The sequence below is a fragment of the Eupeodes corollae genome, chromosome 1, assembly GCF_945859685.1.
Source record: "Eupeodes corollae chromosome 1, idEupCoro1.1, whole genome shotgun sequence".
In the NCBI taxonomy this organism is placed as follows: Eukaryota; Metazoa; Arthropoda; class Insecta; order Diptera; family Syrphidae; genus Eupeodes; species Eupeodes corollae.
The window spans coordinates 189,047,524-189,070,016 of NC_079147.1; the positions used below are offsets into that span (position 1 = coordinate 189,047,524).

General features: G+C 34.0%; 1 protein-coding gene across 3 annotated transcripts in view; it reads left to right on the forward strand.

The window, feature by feature from the left end:
- The window catches only part of LOC129938510 (protein sickie), a 518,418-nt gene that overhangs the window by 231,168 nt on the left and 264,757 nt on the right, over nucleotides 1-22,493 (forward strand). For all 3 annotated transcript variants that reach the window (XM_056046122.1, XM_056046123.1, XM_056046124.1), the window contains exon 4: nucleotides 11,986-12,353. In XM_056046122.1, coding sequence (XP_055902097.1) covers nucleotides 11,986-12,353 — 368 coding nt within the window. The remainder of the gene's footprint in view (nucleotides 1-11,985; nucleotides 12,354-22,493) is intronic.

The following is a 22,493-nucleotide window of genomic DNA, read 5'->3' on the forward strand; positions in this document are numbered from 1 at the left end:
TTAATCAATTTTAGATCTCCGAACTTTTTGAACTGCTTAAAAGAATCAAGATCTTAAATTAAAGTAGAATCGGTATTAAAGCACTTTTGGTTAATTCAACGCTTGTGGTATAGTTTCTTTTAATAACAACCCCTTCAAAATTTTTCGAATCTATTTGAGAAAAATAAATCTAACGATGAGTTTCCAAAAAATCCTTTCAGATTCAAAGTTAATAGAAAACATAAGCTTAATTTTCTGAATAAACTTTTTCCGCGACGCGGCATTTTAATCAAAATATTGAGAAAGTTTCTTCGATAACATTCCATCAAAAATTATTTTTCCTAATATATTCCTGATACTAATAATAAGCATCAAATTTTACCCCACTTAAAAAGATAAAGCTTTCTGATACAGTGTAAGATACTTTTATGTTTAAAAGTCATATCTATACAAATTAAATATATTTGTATCCTAAGAGGAGGAGTAATTTTATCCCACTTCTGATTCTGTAAACAAAAAAACCACATTCGAAAATAACTCAATGAAAACAGACTATTAAATTTAAAAACCACAAATGATAATAAAATATGTGATTTCGATACATTCGTTCGTCCCTACTTAAATATCTTCACATATTTAAATTGCTATAAGCAAAAAACAGGCTCGGGTATAACTATACATGTATAAAGATAAAAATACCAATATCGATTAAAATTCCGTACGGCAAAGTCCCCAATGATATACAAAATTATTTTTGTTTTACTATACTTTCAGCTTTCAAGTCTATAAAAATTCCTTACAGGTTTCAGATACTATACCCTATACCTACCCTAAGAACAATGGAGCTATATATATAAAGTATAAAGTCGTAAAGTACGAGTATCTACCTTTCCCTATTCAACTTCCCTAAAATGAATCTTATCAGTGTTTGTCTTCTTATTATGCAAAAATAGGTATCTATTGTAGATATAGGTACCTCAGAAAGTTCAAACCCAAGTGATTAAATATCCCCACATTTTATCACAAAATGTTTGCCTTTCAAGCCTAACCTTAATGATAAACTTTTTACCCTTACCACAATACCTTTTGTCTTCTCGTCTTATCATCCAGAAATATCATCCCAATGGGGCACCCTTAATTTTTTTTTTACTTTATGCTTCAAAAGTCGTTTCGTTTTTTTAGAGGTGATGTCACATGAAATGGATACTTTTGAGTACTTTTAACTTATGCTTGATGGGCAGGGACATTTTTTTTTTAAATACAAAAAAAAAACATAAAATAAAACTTAAAACAAAATTAAACTTTAAAAATATATAACTTTCATTCAAGTTAAAAAAATCCATTTTAGTCTTTTGATAGTTGTTGGTTTCTTTTTTCGGTGTGAAACTGTGTGCCTGCAGCTGCTTCTGCTTGCTGCATGCATCATCCTCGTTTATTTTGGCCACCGAAGCCGACAACGAGTGTTTTTCAAAAATATAAATTTTCTATAATGTAGCCAAAACCAAAACAAATAAAGCAACAGTACGGACTGTAGACATCAGGAGTAAGGTTTAGTTTATACCTACACTATGATATATGTATATGCATTCATGCTATAATGATGTCGGCTATATGAAGCAATTGCCATTAGCCATTATTTATATACTAAGACCAAGCATAACCAAACCAACCTTACCCGGCATGATGGTCACACCTGAATATTTGTTGGCAGAAGGAGTAAAGTTGTGTAGGGAAAAAAAAATATTTATGAAACTCAAGCCTTCGAGACGATGAAATAATAATAAGTTTCTGGTCTCCTCATTAATTAAAAGTGCAAACAATTTTTTTTTCTGTGTATAGGTATAAATTTTTGTACTATTTTAACCTCGTTTTACCAAAAATGAAGAAGCAGACTTTATGGTCAAGAAATAAGGAGGAATTTGATCAAACAAAAAAAGTTGTATGGTTACCGATTTGTGGGTGCGCTTGTTTTAAGTTTTTCGCATCCTTAAGTGACATTGAAGTCTGGTTTGTTTGCTTTCACATTTTTGCATTATAGTCTTAAGAGCGATAAATTTGTAATATTATTTTTATTTAAAAACTGCATACACTCAAATTTTTAAAAATGCACGATTTTGACTGTCTATTACTTTTTCTTTCATAAAATTGTCAAAGTTGAGAATACAAATATCTTCTGAATAAGAAACCACACAATTATAGGAAACAATACTACGATATCCAAAATCATTTATAATTTCAAAAAGCTTCTATGTATAAACCTTCTTCAAAATCTATTGAGTTAACAGCTTCGGAGGCTGGAAAGCGACCCAAACTGATAACTTGCCATTAGTTGCTGTCTTTCAATTTTCTAAAACTTTGACAAAATGTTAATAACAACATTTTGTGTGAAATACAAAAAGTCAATATCTTTCTCTGTTTTCAAGATACTGGAGTCAAAAACCAATTCTTAACAATTTGTTGTTGTTTTTATAGGTTTTCGTGTTTTGTAAAACAAGTTGTCAATTAAATTTTTCTAAAACACTTAAAGTTACCGAAATTGCTTGCAATTGATAAGATAAGTTTCATTTCATTATCTGTTTTTGTTTCCGACATTTTTAGTCAAAACAATTTTACTAGCATTTTTTGAAAGTTTTTATCCTTAAAAAATACAACCGATTGAATTTTTAAGTCCATTTATTCTCCTCTGCACTTTGATATTCTCGTCGATAATCAATTATTGTTACCAAGTTAAGCAGTTTTCTTCTAAGTTTTTAATTTTTTGTAAAACTTATAAATATTTCTTTCAATATCATTGATTTTGATTTTAGGGACCTTGAAACTTCGAGAAAAGTCAAAAATTTCAATCAAACCGATTACAATAACTTCCTATGGGAAAAGGTCAAAACGATAATGCTAAAATGATACTGTTAACATTTTTCAGTTTTTAAAAGAGCCAAGATAAGAAATATCTAACATTGAGTATCTTATAAGATACTCTCTTCTATCCTACAAAACCAGATAGCCACAGAAACTATCATCAGGGAAAATTATTGTAGCTTCATTTTAAGCAAATGAACAACCGATTAAATTTTAGAATTTAAAGCCAATTAAAATAGTCAAATTGCTTTCCAGGCCAATAAATATCTACAATGGACTCCAACAAGGGGATGGTTAGGGCTGCCTTCCTTCAACTTGCCGTTGGAGAAAGAATTGACTCTGACACGTCAACAAGAGGCACCCTCGTCACCAAGCCCTGCCAGCTACTGGATTATGTGGACGATATTGATATCATTGGGAGAACCGAACAAGCTGTAAACGATTCCTTTGCACAGATCAAGCAGGCGGCACAAACACAGTACAATGTGCCGTTGACTGGGACAAGAGCAATTGGTCAAAAAATCAAGGTAGTGGAGCATGAATTTGAAGAGGTGAAATCCTTTAAATACCTTGGGTCAGCAGTAGCAGCCGATTACAACATAGAAGAAGAAATACGGGGGCTATTGCTCAAAGCCAACAGAGCCTTCTTCAGTGTGTCAAAGCTTTTTAAATCCAGAAACCCTACCATAACTTGGAAGCTGCTATTGTATATGACTATGGTTTTGACAGTACTCACATATGAATCTGAGACTTGTGTGCTCAATGAAAGGCAATCCGGCTTCTTGCGGAGAATTGTTGGCCACAATGTGAGGAAAGATGATTCTGGAAACGCTTCTTGCGAGGAATTGACAAATTCTCTAAAAGTAATTCTTGCCATGAAAAGTGCTTTCTCAAATTAACTGTTGGAAAACAGTAGGTGCCTTCATCCCTGGCTACAATACTCGCTCACAGGAATGGTTGAGAGTTGTAAGTCATCAGGCCCTAGTACTCAATGAACTGTTGCTCCACCCAATTTATTTTTTTAGACTCCGGTAGGCTGGACAACTAGCTAGTATCAGTGAATAGGAACCATCTTGAAAAGTTTTTTGTACTACATTTTATGGTAGGTGACAGAGTGGCAGACCATGCTTACGATGCGCTGGAGAGATGGCGCAGACCAGGAAACCCGAAGCCTTTGGGTGTGCAACTGAATGGTGTCAACTAGCGATTGGGATAAATGGAGAGACTTGTAGTGTGAGACAAGGACCTAATCCCGGATGTCGAGCCGATGATGATGAAGAAAGTTACATAAGTCTTTTCTAGTTTTCAATTGTTATAGAAAATTTTGAACGTAAAACAGAATTTTGTAAACTTAAATAATAAAATCAATATTTTCTGCTTCTTTTACCAAATTATGTTTTGTTAAGTACTTTCAAAACCCAAACAAACTTCAAAAAATCCAAAAAATGGTATTGCAACAAACTCCATTGAAACAGTTGTTTGCATTGAAAAAAAAATACTACTTATTTTTTTTTGGACAAAATACAGAAATCAATAATCGGTTTAAGTTTTTTAAAGTTATAGCAAATGTCAAAAGGATTTTGAAAAGTAAGCTGAAGCGGAAAATGTATCTTAAAAGTGTATAGGCTTAAAATAACCTCAGGAGTGTATGGTATGTAGTGAAGACTGTGTAACACCTTGTAGGGGTTTATACACTTGGTCGTAAAGCAAAAATTCCTGTTTCTTTAAGTTTTCAAGACTTCAGAATTTAATTTACCTTGTCATTATAAGCAAATGCTCAAGTGTTAGTAAAAGTTAGTTACTTGAAAAATCGAAATCGTGGGCCCAAAAACAACTTCTTTTGAATGACTTAGTTCTCACAAAAATCATTTTCATTGATTCTTCTTACATTTTTAAAATAAACCATTCAAAAAACTTCATTATCTTGCGTAAGGCTTTGAAAGTTCATTTAATACAAAAACTCAGGCAACGTCTTACCTTCGTTGATTAAATCTTTGAAATGCATCAAAATAATCAGGTTTTTTCATCGACAAATATTTTTGAGGGATAAGGCCGGTGCCTTGAAATAAATCCAAGACAAATAAGACGAACTTTCAAAAGATGGCCTAGTTGCACTTGACAAAAGTGAAATAAGACCAATTTCCAGCAGTTGGTCATATTGCTCTCTGCTAAGTGAAATATGGCCAAACTATTTTGAGAAAAGATAGCTACTTTTTTAAAAAGTGAGGTATGTAAGGAGTGAAAGTGAAATAGAACTATTTTGGCCCTATTGCACCTTGTTCAATTGTAATAAGGCCAACTGTTGGAAATTGGATTTATTCTACTTAACAAAAGTGAAATAAAAGTAATTCTTGCAATATGACCTTACTTCACTTGGCTTTATTTTACGGCAGCGATAAGACCCATATTCATGTCCTAGACTACGTTTTGAGACAAAATTGTTGTATTTTGGGATCGATTAGTTCAAGAATTATTGAATTTATATTGTTTATTTTTGCGTCTTAACTGTCAACGTATCATTATTTCGTGCAGTTTTAGGCTCTATTGAGAAATGAGACTCCTGCAACTGTAACAATGAATGGATTTAGCTTCAAAGAATGTATTAAATTTGGAAGATATGAATACAAAAGACGGTAATTTCCCGAAAAGATCACTTCAGGCAAAGCCGGAAACTGGTCACACAGACTTAATAAACTTTAAACGTTTATATGTAACAAAAATGTGAATTTTTCCATCTTTTTGTCTAAGGCCCAAATTACTAAACTAATACCATATTTATCAGTATTTCCAGGCTCAAATTGTTAGTATTAAACAAAAGAGACAAAAAAAAGGCCTTAACATCAAATCAAAATATCAACTTACAACTTACAGCTTAGATTTTATATCTCAAGACTTTTTTCTTTGAGTTTATATGTGAAAGATAGTCTATATTGATGCTCGAAAATCGATTAAAGACCTTATATATGAAATTCATGAACCTATAAAAGCGATTGTTCGTACATTTCTGTTAAACTCTTAAGAAAATAGTCTCTTCTTTTAATTTCGAAATAAAACCTCTTATTGGAATCCCTGTTTTAAGCTTAAGAAAATGGATAAGAATATTATTTTGTGTTCCATATTTTCCAAATATACATACATCAACCAATTTCCATACAATATTATAGCTTATAAATGTTTCCGATTTATTATTAATTGTTTCCAAACACGTCACTTTAGCCAAGCTATCTTTTCATAAAGTCTAAACAAATAAATTACCCCAATTGCCTACTTTTCTCTGAGAATTCATGAACCATAACCCTTAAACAACCTCTCTGCCCACCTATTGTTCAACAAAATAATTGAAAAAATGTATCTGATTGTTATAATTTGTATATGCGCTTGATATGAGACGGTGGGGGTGGCAGGGAGCAGTGGCGGTATGGGTGTCTAAAACTACATAACTTACCTACTGATTAATTACCCGATACATGGTTTTTATATAGGTTTGTGGTGGGTAGCTCATAGTTTAATGTGAATTACTTTCACTAATATATGCTTATGTGATATGAAACCTGAGAGATCCAATTTATAGATACCTTTGTATCTAGTTTTTGTAAAAGATATCATTACCTAATAAACTCGCGTAAAGATACTCACGCAAACAATATTCACGATTGAATTACCTCTTCTTTTATTGAGTGTTTGGTTTGTTTTCAATTGAAACACGATTACTTCATGTTTAATGTTGTTCATAAAACAACCGAGAGGTTCATAAAATGAGGTCATAAAATTCTGATACAAAAAATTAAATTGAAACCAATAAAATTCCATGATAACCATTTGTATGATGCTCATCATCATCATCATCATCTGATCTGCCATATGTCAAAGAATGATGTCTCAATTAAAGAATGACTTGGCCCATAAAATGAAAAGACCCCATCAATGCTCTAGAGGGTATTTTTTCATTCCTATTTTATTTAAAAGAATAGTGAACTTGAACTTTTCGAATTGATCGTCATTCTCATATTTCCCTCTCACTCAGACTCCTCTTTGGGAATTATTATTCAATTTGCATTTTTGGGTCGTCTGATGTGTCTGCGGTTCTGGAAGACCATGCGGCATTCCCTAAAAACCCCATAAAGCTACACTTGTTTCTTTGTAGCACGATCCGAAACATCAACGACGACGACGGCGATGCCCCAAAAAGTCTTTTTATTTCGGAGAAAAATAAAGAAATAAAATTAGTCACAGCAGCAGCAGAGCAGCTGTAGAACCCAGACCGAGATTCTGGCGGTCGGTGATGATGGTGGCGTTGATGATGATGATGGCTTGTGTCTTGCTTCTCCAAACATGGAGTGTGTCATGGTTACACGGTATTTTGATTTCGATTTATGGCTTTTTCTTGTTGGAAGATTCTTGTTTTGTTTATATTATTTTTTTTTTTTCTAAGTTTATAAGGAAATTAAAAAGCTATATAGGGGGCAAGCATGGGGTAATGAAATGTCATTGTCACTTCATTTTATATGATGTTGCCTTTCACATGGGTATAATTTTTTAAAATAATAAATCGGTGTTGGAAGTAATGACCTTTTGTGAACTATAAGAGAGAATTTTTGGTTTCTTTGAATATTTTAGTTGAAATGATTAACTATTGTAGCTTGTTTTTAAATTCGAAAATAAGACCGTAAAATGGATCAGTTATATAATAACCCCATATTTGGGATATTCAAACATTTTACGTTTCAAAGATCACAAAATATTGCTAGCTTCAATAATTTGTTATAGATTTGAAGTTTTATTAGAAAGTTTTTCAAAATCTCTATGGATTTAAGGGTTTTCAGTTTTTTTTGGGATATTCAAAAAATAGACATGAAATTCATACAAAAGTTCAACTATTGACAATAAATGTTGTGTTAGAATTTTTGTGAGCTTAGTTTTTACTGCTTTTTTGAGTTAAATTTAACAGTTATCTAATAACCCAAAATTAGGATATTCAAAAATGTTGCATTTAAAAGATCATAACATATTGCTCGCTTCCGTAATTTGTTAAAGACAAGAAGTTTTATAAGAAATGATAAAATTTTTTAAGAATCTCTATGGGCTTTAAGTTTCTCAGACTTTTTGGGTTATTGGGACATGAAATCTTTGCAAGAACTCATCTGTTGCTAGTAAATCGTGTATTAGCAATTGTTTGTACTGATTTTTCATTATACATTTTTTCCTGATCCTAAAATAACGAAAAAAAAATCTTATGTGATTTTTGTCAACTTTAGTTCCATAATCATATATTTAAATCCATTGCTTCTTATTTTTGGGATATTCGAAAAAAAGTTCTAAGATATTAAATTTTCTATTAAGACTCATAACAACAGTTTTCTTCAGTCGCATTTACTTGATTGATTTATGAATTTTGTAAGTTTAATTGAATTATGGAATAAGTGGGATATTCAAACAAAACATATTCTATCACAACTTTACTGGGGGATTCGTTACCCCAAGCTTGGAAAAATTGAAGTTAAAGGTCTAAAAACTTTCAAATTAATACAAAAAAAATTACATCTTGTGTTGGCAGTCTAGTTTGAAAAAATATATTTGGCTACATATTAATTTGAGCGCTAGTCTCCTTGCGCTGAGGTAATTAGTTACTCCAGTGTGGCAGTAACCTATTCTCAATAAAAATATAATTTTTTATTTAATCCACTATAAATTACATCCAATTCACACTTCTTGAAGGGACTCCAAAACCGATCCAATTCCGGAATTATAGGTAAACAGATTGGCCAAAATAAAGGGCGACTCTGAAAAATCTGATTAAACCAGAACTTTCGGATCTGCCCTTGTGCGCTCTTGAACTCGATCAAAAGGTCGATGACCTTACAGCAGCCCTCAATAAAGCCATGGAAATTGTCTGCTCTTTCACTACAGTGCGGGGAAAGAAGAAACCATATTAGTGGGCTGCTGAACTAGATATACTCAGGAGAGGTTGTAGAAGGCTTTTCAATCGAGCAAAAAAGACTAGACATCCCCAAGATTGGGACTCCTATAAAGAATCCCTCAAAAAGTATAAACTAGAATTGAGAATAGCCAAAATATCCTCATGGAGATCCTTCTGTAACTCCATAGAAGAATCCTCGGGCATCAAGGATAAGGACTAACTCTTGCGAAGAAACGCTGAACCTGCTATTAGACACCCACTTCCCCTATAGCTCCCAATCCGTTAATACAACAAACAGTCCTGGGTCGGGTATTAACTTAATTTTTCCTCAAGGTCTGATTACAAAAGAAAAATTGACATGGGATCTGAATAGTTTCAAACCTTACAAATTCAGGTCCAGATCAAATCGTACCAGCTGAGCTATAATATACCATTGATATAACTTCGCCCATCATTGAGATGATCTTCAAAAGTTGTATAAATCTGGTCTTTATACCTCAGCGATGGAGAGATATAAAGGTAATTTTCATTCCCAAGGCGGGCAAATGCTCGCATGTCAACCCTAAAGACCTAATACCTATTAGCCTATCATCATTCATTCTCAAAACTCTGGAACGATTGATTGTTATCCATATACGTAATAGCATAGATAAGAGACTATTAATATATCAGCATGATTACTGCAAAAAGAAAACGGTAGAAACAGCCTTGCTCACTCTGGTAAGAACTATCAAAAACTCCCTAGAGCAAAAGGAATATACTATGGTGGCCTTCTTGGATATTGAGGGCGCTTTCAACAACGTTGACACATCCACTATCACTTCTGCTATGACGACCTTAAACGTCGAATACTCAATCTGTGAGTTGATTAATCTAATGGTAAAAAGCAGGATCATCAACTCTAGGCACTCCGCAAGGTGGTATTCTGTCCCCTCTCCTGTGGAACATAGTGGTTAACGAACTACTAATATCCCTTGAGAGGGAAGACTACAGAGTGGTTGCGTATGCTGATGATGTTGCTATCGCCGTCACAGGAGAACATCCTAATACACCGAGAGACCTCCTCCAAAATGCACTCAATATGCTCACTAGCTGGGCTGATTACTGCGGGCTTAGTTTTAATCCTCAAAAAACAGACCTCGTCCTTTTCACACGGAAATACAAAGCAGCTCTTTTTCTTTGCAAAAAAGCCATAGGAAGCAAATGGGGTTTTCAACCTCGCATAACCTACTGGCTGTACACATCGGTCATCCAACCAATACTTATGTACGGGGTTGCAATATGGTGGACTGCACTGGAGAAAGTCACATACTACGACAGACTCAGCAGAGTCCAACGCACTGCATGTCTCTGCATTAGCGGGGCATTGAGAACCACACCCTCAGCAGCGTTAGACACTCTCCTCCATCTGACACCCCTCTACATCTTCAGTAAACAAGTGGCAGCGAGTAAAGCGATAAGACTCGACGCCTCATCTCAATGGACCAACAACAATGTGGGACACTCCATCATTTTGAACCTCTTTGGTTCTATACCAAAGTACATAGACTACACTATACCTAAACCCCTATTTGGAAAAAACTTCCAGGTATCCATTCCATCCAGAAATGAATGGGAAGACAAAAAACTCCTGGATAACAAAAGTATTCATTTTTATAAAGATGGATTCAAGACAAATGAATTATTTGGTAGTGTTGTGTACTCAGCTTAATCGAAGCATCTCATTCCGCCTCCCTAATCATTGTAGCATCTTCCAAGCGGAAATTTTAGCGGTCAAAGAGGTTCTCTCCTGGCTAAGTGAAAACGTGATATCAACTTCTGATATCCGCATCTTCTCTGACAGTCAGGCTGCTATTAAATCTCGTGATGGTGTCTCAACCAAATCTCAAACGGCGATGTAGATGTTGCAGCAATTTAACATTCACCTTTGTTGGGTGCCGGGCCACAGAGACATCACGGAAAATTGTAGAGCCGATGAACTCGCTAAAAATGGAACCGTCATGCCTATTTCACCTGAAAGGTAGGATATAGGTATACCGATATCTGCATGTAAACTTATGCTAAAAGAAACAGCTTTTGCGATAACAAATTCTAGGTGGCACAACTTACCAACATGCGCAGCCACAAAACTCATATGGCCTTCACTGGACCTAAAGCGCTCTAAAGACTTGTTATCTCAAAGCAGACTTCATATTAGCTCCCTAATGGGGGACTACTCTTTTGATAATCCCAGGTAACTAGCTAAAAAGGATATCAAATATCTTCTTCGCTTTATAAAAAGCTCAAAATGGTTCGACTAGTAAGAAGTAATTCTCTAGACTTATGTGGTATCACAATGGGCCTTTCTTTGGCCTAAGTGTGTGGATTCTAATCCGCAGCCACGTTAACCTAACCTAACCTAACCTTACTATAAATTAACCAAACAAAAACATGGGAAATGTTGAAGAACTCTTCAACCAGCTAACATGATAAAATGAACTAAAAGTCTTAAAATCCCAACATTTTGTTGAATTGGGATTTTCATCTTGAAGTAATGAGCAGTTACCACGTTTGGCTGCTATATGACGTGGTCTGTATGAGGTGCGGCAGTTAAGCGTTAAAATAGAACTAGTTATAATGACTTGTTCGGGAGATGGATAAAATCTCGAAAACTAAAATCCTAAAAACTCAAAATCCCAAAAATTCCAAAATTCCAGGATTCCGAAAATCCAATATTCTAATATACTGAAACCCCAAAATACCAAAAGTTCAAAATACACATAGATTTTATTTTTTCATCCTTTGCATGTATTTTTCAGGTATTGCGATCATAAGGCCCTTTTTGTGGGATATTGAAAATTGAAGTCAGGGAGTTCCTATCACACAAACTTAATGCTTTTATTTTTTCTTGTTGAAATAACTTAGCATTTTAAGTTGAAGTACTCAACGATTTTTTGGGATTTTCAACAAACTTTTTAATACATAGGTACATCATTTTTAAATCCTCCGAAAAGTTCAACTAGTTACACTAATTTCACTAATTTGAAATCTGCGTTTTTGATATTTTTGACATTTTGTTTACATTTATCTCGAATATCCCACATTTTCTTATTTAACTTCAAATCAGAACAATATGAATGTGGCAATTTAAATAGTTTTAAAATTCTAGCAATATAAAATAGTAGAAAATTCAATTAGAAATGAAAAACTCACAAATTATTAACGATTTCCTTTTCATAATCTTCTCTTTGCAGTACGACAACGTTAATTCCTGCCTAAATGTCCTTCGCACACAAGCTGTTAGTGGTTTAGAATCAATTACAACCAACGACATCTGTGCTGGTCGCTTAAAAGCCGTACTAGCGCTTTTCTTTGCCCTTAGCCGATTTAAGCAACAATCGAAACAATCGAAAAGTTTAACCGGTTCGATAAAAGCTGAAATTCATCATCAACCACAATTACCAAATCAACAACAACTTAATCTACAACAACCACCAACAGCACCAGCAGTAGTAAATAATCAAAATCAAACGACGATAACTACAACAGCAACAACTAATAATGCAAATGTGATACAAGCCCAACAACAGACGCAAAACGGAAATGACGCCATGATAAATCGGTGAGTGAATATTATTTTGTAACTCTTAAAACTTTTTTAAACTTTTGTTGTTGAGACCTGCAACTTTTGTGCTTAATTTTAGGAACTCAGATTTTAGTACAACTTTGGGTTTAAGTATTTACTGGTATAAACTATTTCTTCCACCGATTATAACAGTTGAAAAAATTTCTGTTCGCCATTTTGGATTGTGTCTGTGATAAAGTCATAGCAAAGGCACATACCCATACGAATGGTATAGTGGAAAACAGTGCTGCCCTATTTGTTGATCTACAATGAAACCCTCTTATAGTTACAAAACACACAAATGGAAGCAACATGAAGAGCTTGAATTTAAAATTTTGTAAAAATAAGTGAATCGCAGTTAAATAGAATAATTATCTTTTCTAAGATTTGTTTCAATGGATTTAAACAAAATTTCGAGGCTATTTCTGATATTAATATAGAGTCCGCAAAATAACTTCTGTTTTTTTGAATATGCTATAAAAACATCGAGTCTAGCTTCGGGTGTGTGATAAGTAGCGCCGCGGTCCTCTTGAAACCAAATGTTGCCAATATCCTCCTCTTCAATTATTGCGAACACAAATTTGTTCAACATGGCTCGATAACTTCTTACTCATTTTCGAAGAAAAAAGACCCAATTATGCCCCTGCGCCAAAGTCCGCACCAAGCAGTGAATCGTTTTGGGTGTATCGGCTTTTCAATGTATGCGAGCGGGTTTTCTGTGCCCCGAATGCAATAATTTTGCTTGTTTACATACCCGCCAAGATCAAAATGAGCTTCATCTGAATGAATGATGTAGATTTTTCGGCAAACTTGACATCTTCTCTAAGCGTTGTTGTGTAGTGGCAATGATTTTTACTAAGAACTTTTTTTTGTATATTATGCGCTTACTAAAAGGGTTATGAATACCCTTATAATGAGTGAACATAGTGCAAGCAATTTGGAAAGGAGGATGGGCTTAGAAAGGATTGATTGTCTGCACATTGTAATGAGTGGGAAATATTGAGCTTGGTAAAGCATTCCACATTCGTGTAGTTCGGCTAAAAAAAATCTCTGTACTTAACAGTACGTCCACAATTTGATTCTAGGGTAAACAAATGGGCATTCCTAGCAATACAGGTATTACGGTTGAATTGTTTAAGGGGAGGAATGCATCTGGCTTTTTCAATTGAGCATTGTTTATAAAAGTAACGACAAAACAAAGACAGGAATGAAACCTTGCGACGGTGTTCAAGAGAAGCAAATGCCTCGGGAAGAAAACGATCTCCAATCATTTTTAGAGCTCTTTTTTTAACTCTATAAAGAGAGTACGTTACTGGCACAAGTAACAGTGTCAGTTCTCCAAAAGAAAGTGCTAGAAGTAGTTTGCAGCTCAAACAGTCCTACCACACATTCTTCCATTTTGTTCATATGACCTTCTTATAATACATATTATTTAATTTTTGGTATTTTCTAGTTTTCTTTTTAAGTTAGCTTGATGTATGCCGACAAAAATTGTTTGATTTCAATATCTGTTTTGGTTCCCAAAATTTTTACCCGAAACCCATTTTTTATCAATTTTAGAAGCAATTTTTAAATATTTTTATTTCTTATAAAAATAAATAACGATTAGATTTTTGCAACAATACTAACTTAAGTTAATAATAAAATTTTGCATAGAATAAAATAATTTTGAAGCCAGTACTTTTTTTTATTCTCAAGATAAGCAGTTTTTATCAATTGGGCGTAGTACTTTTTAAATATTCTTATTAAAAAAAACCTATAAGAAAATTGTCGGTTCGATTTTTCTCAAAAATGTTACCCCTAAAAAAAGATAAAATTATTTTGAAGGCAATATATTTGAGTTGAAAATAAATTATTACAAATTTTTAGTAGTCTTTTTTACAGCTGTTTATGTTATTATCTGCAAGCCAAATTTTATTTTAATAATATATCTTTAATTCTAGGGATATTGAAACGTCGAGAATTGTCAAAATGTTCAACTTCACAAATCAGACTGATTACAGTTTCTTCCTATAGAAAGTTAATAAGAATTTAAGAAAGTAAAATAAATCCCACTTTTATCCATGCAGTCTCAAAAATCTGCCCAATTACACTAAAACACACTTGAATTTACATTGAATTTGAAAATAGCTTCAAGAAGAAATTTGAACTCGCAAAACTCGAAACGTAAAAGAATAGTCATTAAAAAGTTAAAGAGTAAGATTGCATTAAGCTTTGATTAAAATTAAGTTCTTTTGGTATTGATGAGTATCTTGTTCACAGTTTGTATATTGAATGGTTCCAAGTCCAAATCGCACAAAATCAATGCTGATGGTGTACCCTAGGGCTCCGTTTAGACCCCAACTCTCTTTCATTATATTAATAAACAATATCTTGTCTGCTCTGAGTGATGATTAAAATTGGCCTGTTTCATTGATGTCAGTGCTATGAGCTTCCTTTTTCTTTGAAGACCTACACCCTTTTTTTTAGGATGGTTAAGTTTGAATACACTGTAAAATAAGTTTATTAAATTCAGGTTTCGGCAGCATTGTCCAATAAGAAAAATTATTAACTGCGAAGAATTTAATGCTTGTAAAACGCAAACCGCATACTGTACCAATACTTCAACATAAATGTGACACTTTCATCAAATTTGAGTACTCGTTATGTCAAGTCGAAAGTGGAAGGAATTTGGGATATATCGGAAGTTGCAATTTATTTTTTAACCCTTCTGTCAGAGCTGTGATCTGCATCTTCATTCAAAAATTAAGTTTTTTTTTTTTTTTTTAAATTCATTTTTATTTATTCCATCTTAAACCTATCTTAAAGCTAGACAAAAATTCATAAAACTAGCCTAATTGTCCATAACTTACAACTAACTTAATGGTCCCATACGGACACTCTAAGCTAAACTATAACACTAATGACTAATGCCTTTCGGCCTTAAGATCTATTTTACTTCAATTTAAATTTTATTTGTTTTGTTTTTATTAGAAAATTTTGAAAAAACTAATATCAATAACCTTTTTTTATTTATTTTTACTTACAAACTACTTAAAATAAGGTCCTTAAATAAAACTTAAAAACTAACTTAAACTACCTATTCTACCTATAAACTACTTAAAACTAGAACAACCACAGCAGCAAATCTAACTATCTAACATTTTTGTTTTTCATATTTTGTTGTCTATTTTTTTATTATTTTTTTTTTAATCCATGTTTTTTTTTTTTTTTTTAATGTTCTTTTTTTAATTTTTTTTTTTTTTTTTTTGTATTTTTTGTATTTTTTTTTTTCTATTTCTTTTCGTGCCACCATGCCTATTCTACTTAAAACTAAACCCTAATACTATTAAACAAGTATGTAAGCCGGCCAAGGCTTAAAACCCCATCCCGACTACCCACTATCAAGTGCCGATTGAAGCCACCAAAACTGGTTCTCCTGCTTCACCCTATCAGTTCGGTCCCGTTCGGACACAGCCCTACTGAACCGAAGGAGCTCTGCTCCACCTTGTGCCATGACGTCCCGATTGTACAGGAGTCGCCTATCCACGGTTCTTCGTCTGACGTGGTAGATTAACGGAACTGCCAATCTATCCTGTATCAGACCGCATTTGTCTAAAAAGAGGAATGCCTCTGGTGGAATGAACCCGCTCAAGCGTGCACTTTCAAAATACTCGTCGTTCGGATAGAACGCCCCGAAAATTAAATTGTTGGTCGAAGACATAGCTCTTGCAATGTGACCTCGAACGAGTTTTATCACGAAATTGTCAATTCTGTTGATTCGAGCCCCGTTGTATAGGACCTCGTTGGAATAGTAATGCACATAAGAAGACTCGGCTGTTCGATATAAGCCGGTACAGCGTCGTAAACACTGCCGCTCGAACACCCGAAACTTCTCCATCTGGGAATTCAAAAATTAAGTAACTATGCCATTATGACTAACTTCTATAGTTGGTAGAGAATCGAAAAGATCAATATGTTATTTAAGTAGCTAGTTGCATTATCGTTGTAATTTTCCTGCCGTAACACTGGCAGTTTCAGGAATGTCTATAAGTTTACCATTGAGGTATAGATATTGCTTTGTCAGCCAAACATCAAGAATGTAAGATGCTTATCATGCTTTACCAAGCCTTAAGAGCAATTTGCATCGGTATCTCCTTTTAAATCCTTCTTTTTAATAAAATCAAGCATAAATGTTGGGCCTCTCCATACGTTTTAGAATTTGTTGATTATATGAATCCAACACTGCAAGTTGAAAATGCAGTCTTGCACAAAATTCAGAGCTTAAAAGCAGACACCATCTTACATACAAATTGTGCCTTTTGATGTACTGGGCTGGGTAGGGTGATAAAAAAATACACAAAGATTTAATTTAGCAGCACAATTGAAACACAACAACGAAAAACAGTTCTTACAAAAACGAAAAGAATACATAAAATTATTATCAATTTATATTTACAACACAAGGCGGAAAAAGTGAGGCACACTTTTGAAAAAAACTTAAATTAGAGTTTTTAATAACATGAAATTTAAAATTTGTCAATCTTTCTAAAAAAAATTTCTAAGAGAAATTAAAAAAGGCTTTCCTAATGTCAATTTTTTAAAAGCCCTCTTAAGTCCAGTGTTGCAGAGCCTACACTCATACTTTTAAAAATCTTTCAATTTCCTTATACAAAATTCTGAAAAAGCCACCAAAGAACATACATACATATATAATTTTGAAATAAGGTAAAAATCGCCCCACTTATCTCCACTCAATTTCAACCTCAATTATTACCAAAAACTCTTGAAAACCCCCCCTAAAAAAAAACCTTAGATACTTATGACTATAGCTTCTCTTAAATGGATTTTCGAAAATGTACAAAAGGAAATTACAAAAACCCTAAAGTGCCCTGGTATTTGGTCACCATCAACATCGAAATCACTAAAGGACACTTGTGTGAAGCTCGCAAGCTAAAGGAAGCCCTTGAAAATGATGCTCCCTCTTTTAAATATGTTTAGAATGCTATAGTCGACAAAATTGTATTTAAATTGTTCATTCCCCCCTTCCCCCTTCCCAGAAATACAAGCAAGAAAAAAAGAATAAATCAGCATGAGTGCATATGTTTTGAAATACCTACCTACATCTATCTATGTAGCCAGAGCCTCATATACCGTTAGATGTACATCCTCATTCCAAATATTCTACAAGTGAAAGTCATGTATGTATGTAAGGACTTACAAACAGAAAATGTCATTGCCACAACGAGAGAGAGAGTTTAAAGCACACATGCCGCCCATTATTTACGGCAACAACGGCATCATCAGGAGCAGTCCAAGGACCAACGAAATCTATGTATAGGGTTAGAGAGAATTCATTTTGCCATCCCTTTTCATGTTCTAGCTGATGTTACTTACATATACGATTTCACCATCACGGACCGGCACCACACCGGATTGTTGTCGGTTTTCAATCGAAATGTTTTGAGGATGCATTTTGTCAGGATATAAGATCCCAATCCCTTTCTCTATATTTATGCATCATCAGAAAGGATATTTTGACAGGAGATTGTATGGAATTTGTGATTTGATTGGTATCGAAGGCGATTCATCCTTTTTAAGTTTTCAATTATTTTACCATCTTTTGAAAATAAGGGTTGTATATTTTTTTGTTTGTTATTTTTGCTATGCGATGGCTGACAGGGTTGCCATGGATTTGAATTTTGTCTGGCAAAGATTTTTCAACCCTTAAATTCGATGCGTTGTTATGTTGGTTTTTATTTCTTTTTCTCTCGTTTGTGTTTTATTGTGTTTTGTGTATTTCCTGCAAAAGACAGTCGTAACGTGCAGATTTATTGCAAAAATTCGCTTTGGATCCTTAAAACCTCCCTGCCTCCCCCTTTTGTTAGATCCATTCCAGCCTTCTTCTTTTAGCCACCGAACAGCTGCTTTGGCAGTTAATGGTCTAAAATATAGTTATAGGTATATGTACTCGTATAATGTGTGCCTTGGAAGGAAGTTTTGGGTCCTTACTGGAGCGGCGCATAACAAGAACAACCATCTTTAGCGAGAGTCTGGGGTTGCATGACAATTGTTAAGAAAGTTTTTCTGCCTTTTTTTTTGGGGTCGGATTCTTTGGTCTCTGTTAGAAGTCGAATCTTTAAAGGTTTGGATAGAATCTTGGGGGGATTGCCATTTGCCACCCTCCCTGTGTATTTATATATATTTTTATGTTACAGAGCATCAGTGAGCAGCAGTGGTTTGTGTTTGAATCTTTCGCTTTTCGTCCTTTTTTTCTTTGGATAATTGAGTGTTTGCTTGGTGAATATGGGTGGGGATGAAGAAGGCGGATGCATGTAAAGCGTTTTCTTGATTTTAACGATTTGTTATTCATATTTCCCTTTTGCATAAGGGATCGAAAGAGGGGGGTTTGTACACCATCTCTCACATTCCCAAAAGAATAGAAGAAAAACACAAAATCCGAATTCAAATTGTGCGATGATGGGAAATATATCATATCAAGCCTCCCATTTGTTAGTCCTTGTAGAAGGAGTCGAAAAAAAAGTCAAAAACAAGTTTGATGGGTGGCTATGGTGATTTGAATTTAAAGATCTTTGGAAAATAAGTCGACTTTAGGTAGATTCCTACTATGGAGCTAGAGCACAAAAGGATATAAAGGAAAATCTGTCTCCTTATATAGGTACACATAGATATTATTATTTGAAAAAGAGGGAAAAATTATGCGTGTTTGGTGCGATGGGGTGCGTGTTATAGAGCTTCTGATGTATTTAAGGTGAAATGAAACGAAAGATACAAGAATTTCATGCTGAGATAAACGATTTTTTCTTGTTTTTGTTGCTCTATAGTCTTGGGGGTCTTTGGATAGAATTGTTTGTTTGCATAAATGGTTTGTAGAGGCGTTGTCGTCGTCGTCATCGTCTTCTTGATGTTATTTGAATGTAATTTTATATTTAAATTTTTTGTGTTGAGTGGAAATAAATATGATGGAAAATATTATGTAGACATGATTTGAATTTAAAAAAAGAAAGTCAAAACGACAAGGATTTGCAGAAAAACAACAAAAACATGTTTTTTTGTTTATGATTGATTTTAATTTTATTTATTGTTTTTCATTTGAATTCAGTTTCACATAAATAATTAAATTTTAAGGTAAGCAGAAAGAAGCACATTGGTTGCTTATTTTTCATATTTTATTGAAACTTTTTACGTACTGATAAAAGGTGCCTACATCTTTCTGAAAATATGGAAATACATATTTTTTAACTTTATTCTGTATTTTTTCCAATTTTTTAAAACTTTGTTGATGGTATCTGGTTACAGTGGATGACAACAACTCAAATCTACACCAAGTTATCCTTTTTTGTGGATGCATTTTCTTGTCGACTACGACGTGCGGTCTTTACATTTTTATAACCTTACCGCCGCATGCAAGCGTGCCCCATTTCTTTCGACCGAGGTATTCAAATTCTGTCAATATTTTTGGTGCAAACAGCTGTCAGTGCCAAAGAACCTCTGAAACTATAGGTTAGATGTCCAAACCTGTACTTGTTACTATTTATATTCTAAGTTGTGTATGAAAAATGTATTAAAGTCTTATAAACGAACAAAAAGTTAATTAATATAATCAAATTGTTGGTTACCATTTTTGATCGCAAGTCATCACAGATTTTGTCATGCCGAGTCACGAAAAAATGGACCAAAATATCGGTTCTTGCAACATTTACTATGTTGAGTTAGATGCTACCAAGTTAGCAGCACCATTACCTTACTTCTTATTTTGAAATATATTTTTTCCTATGGGACTATACAAGTGTAAACGCTTGAAACTCCATTAAGTTATCTGTGGGCTGTCACCGGAGTGGTCAAAAAATCTTCTTCACTTCAGCCATAATTTCAAATGATGAATGAGCTGACACTGGAAAAAAAAACTATCGTTAAACTTTAAAGATGTTTAAAAGTTATCAATATCCAACAGAATGATGTCATTATGAACCATGGTGATTTTTTAAAAGCTATAGATAAATTTTTCAAAAAAAAAAACACATAAAGTTCAGAAAAATTCATGAAATCTTAATTTTAATCGATAGTACGATCCATATAATTTAATGTTTGAAGATTATTTTATGTAAATGTTGACCTTGGCTGCTCCTGAAAAGGTCCATCCGCTTGGTCTCATTTTGGCATCTTTCCAACATTTCGACCGGTTTCTCACGAATGAATACTTCAATGTTGTCTTCCAATGCGTCGGGCTTGTCTGTATAGACATGAGCTCTAACATAGCCCACAAAAAATAGTCTAAAGGTGTCAAATCGCTCGATCTAGGCGGCCAATTGACCGGACCCGAACGTGAAATAAAACGTTTACCCAACTCGCTTCTCAATAAGTCCATTGTTGCGCGTGCTGTGTAGCATGTAACATCGTCTTGTTGAAACCACATGTAATGCAATTCAAGCTCTTGCATTTTGGGTAAAAAAATTTGGATATCATCTCAAGGTATAGCGCTCACCATTCACAGTTACGTTACGATTCGCATCATCTTTGAAGAAGAAAGGCCAAACGATGCCCCCAGCCAACTGTCGCTTTTTCTGGATGCATTGGTAGCTCTTGCAATGCTTCTGGCTGATATTCACTCTAAAATCTATAATTCTGCTTATTTACGTACCCATTGAGCCAAAAATGAGCTTCGTCGCTAAACACAATTTTTCGGTGAAAAAGTGGATCTTCGGCTAATTTTTCAAGAGCGCATTCACCAAAAATTTTACGCAGTTGGTCGTTCGGTTTAATTCTTGCACCAGCTTTATTTGAAAGGCATCGCACCTAAATTCTTCCCCAAAATTTTCCACGTTGTTGAGAAGCAGAGGCCCAATTGCTGCGAAGGCGACGAATCGATAATTGATGGTCATGTTTGACACTGGCCGATACAGATGCTATATTTTCTTCATTTCTCACTCTACGCAAGCGTGTTGGTGGTTTAATGTCCAACAATTTAAATTTGGTGCGAAATTTAGCCACAATAGCCGAAATAGCCGCTAAAAACCAGTGCTGCCAAAAAGATAATTGCTAAAAGATCACCCTTTAGTATGGTTAAGGTTAAGTTGTCAATTTTTACCCAATCAGAAATATCCTTCAACATAGCGTACATTCATGCTATCAAAATTCAAGCCTTTTTGATTTACATATAATTGATATTTAACTAACAATTCCAGCAAAATTGAAAAATGCCATTTTGAAAAAAAATTTAATAATATTTTAAACTAAATAAAATATTGTGCAGATTTTTTCCGAATTGATTTCGTTTCTTCAGTTTTATCTAATTGGTCTTGTCGAATTGAAAACTTTGACATTTCTCGAAGCTTCAACCTCCCTGGAATCTAAATCAAAGATTCTAGGAGAAGGGATCGTAAGGGTCATTAGAATTTGTCTTCTAGCATCAGCTTCAATTTACGAGTAAGCAGACTGAAAATGGTAGTAATTCTATCCCAGAAAATTCTTTATATAAAATTTCGTTTTTTTAGGAGAAAAGATCAAATTTTTTGGTAAGCTTTCTCGTTTTCTGGCTTTGTTGTCCTAATTTTTGTGTGATGTTTCCCCATTTATAGAAATGGCGACAAGAACAGAATATATTTATTTAAAAAAAATATACGTTCCAATACAATTTCCAACATTTCTGCATTATTGTTTCCCATTATCCTCACACTAAAATCACATTCCGGGCGATTTCAATGACCAAATTCTTTCTGGTTCGTTATTCTGGCCAGTCTACAACGGAAGGAAGATATGTTGAGATCTTTGCTGAGTTAAACCAATTAACTGAACTGGTCGATGAGCCAAATCGAATCCCTGACGTTGTGGTCAATCTGCCAACACCCTAGACTTGTTTCCTACCTCTGACCCTGATAAATACACAATAAGTGTATTACCGCCTCTAGGCACGTCAGACCATTGTATCGTATCTGCAAAATTCTCATGTTCATAAGAAAACAGTTAAAGAAAAAACTCCTATGAAAACCGTTGAGCAATATGACAAATCCAACTGGCACGGATTAAATCAATTCCTCAGGAACTTTAACTGGTCTCTATGCTTCCTCGATCGAGAGCAACGTGAATTCCAGCGCACATATGATTTCAAACTTAATTCTTTGTAGAATAAGAAATTTT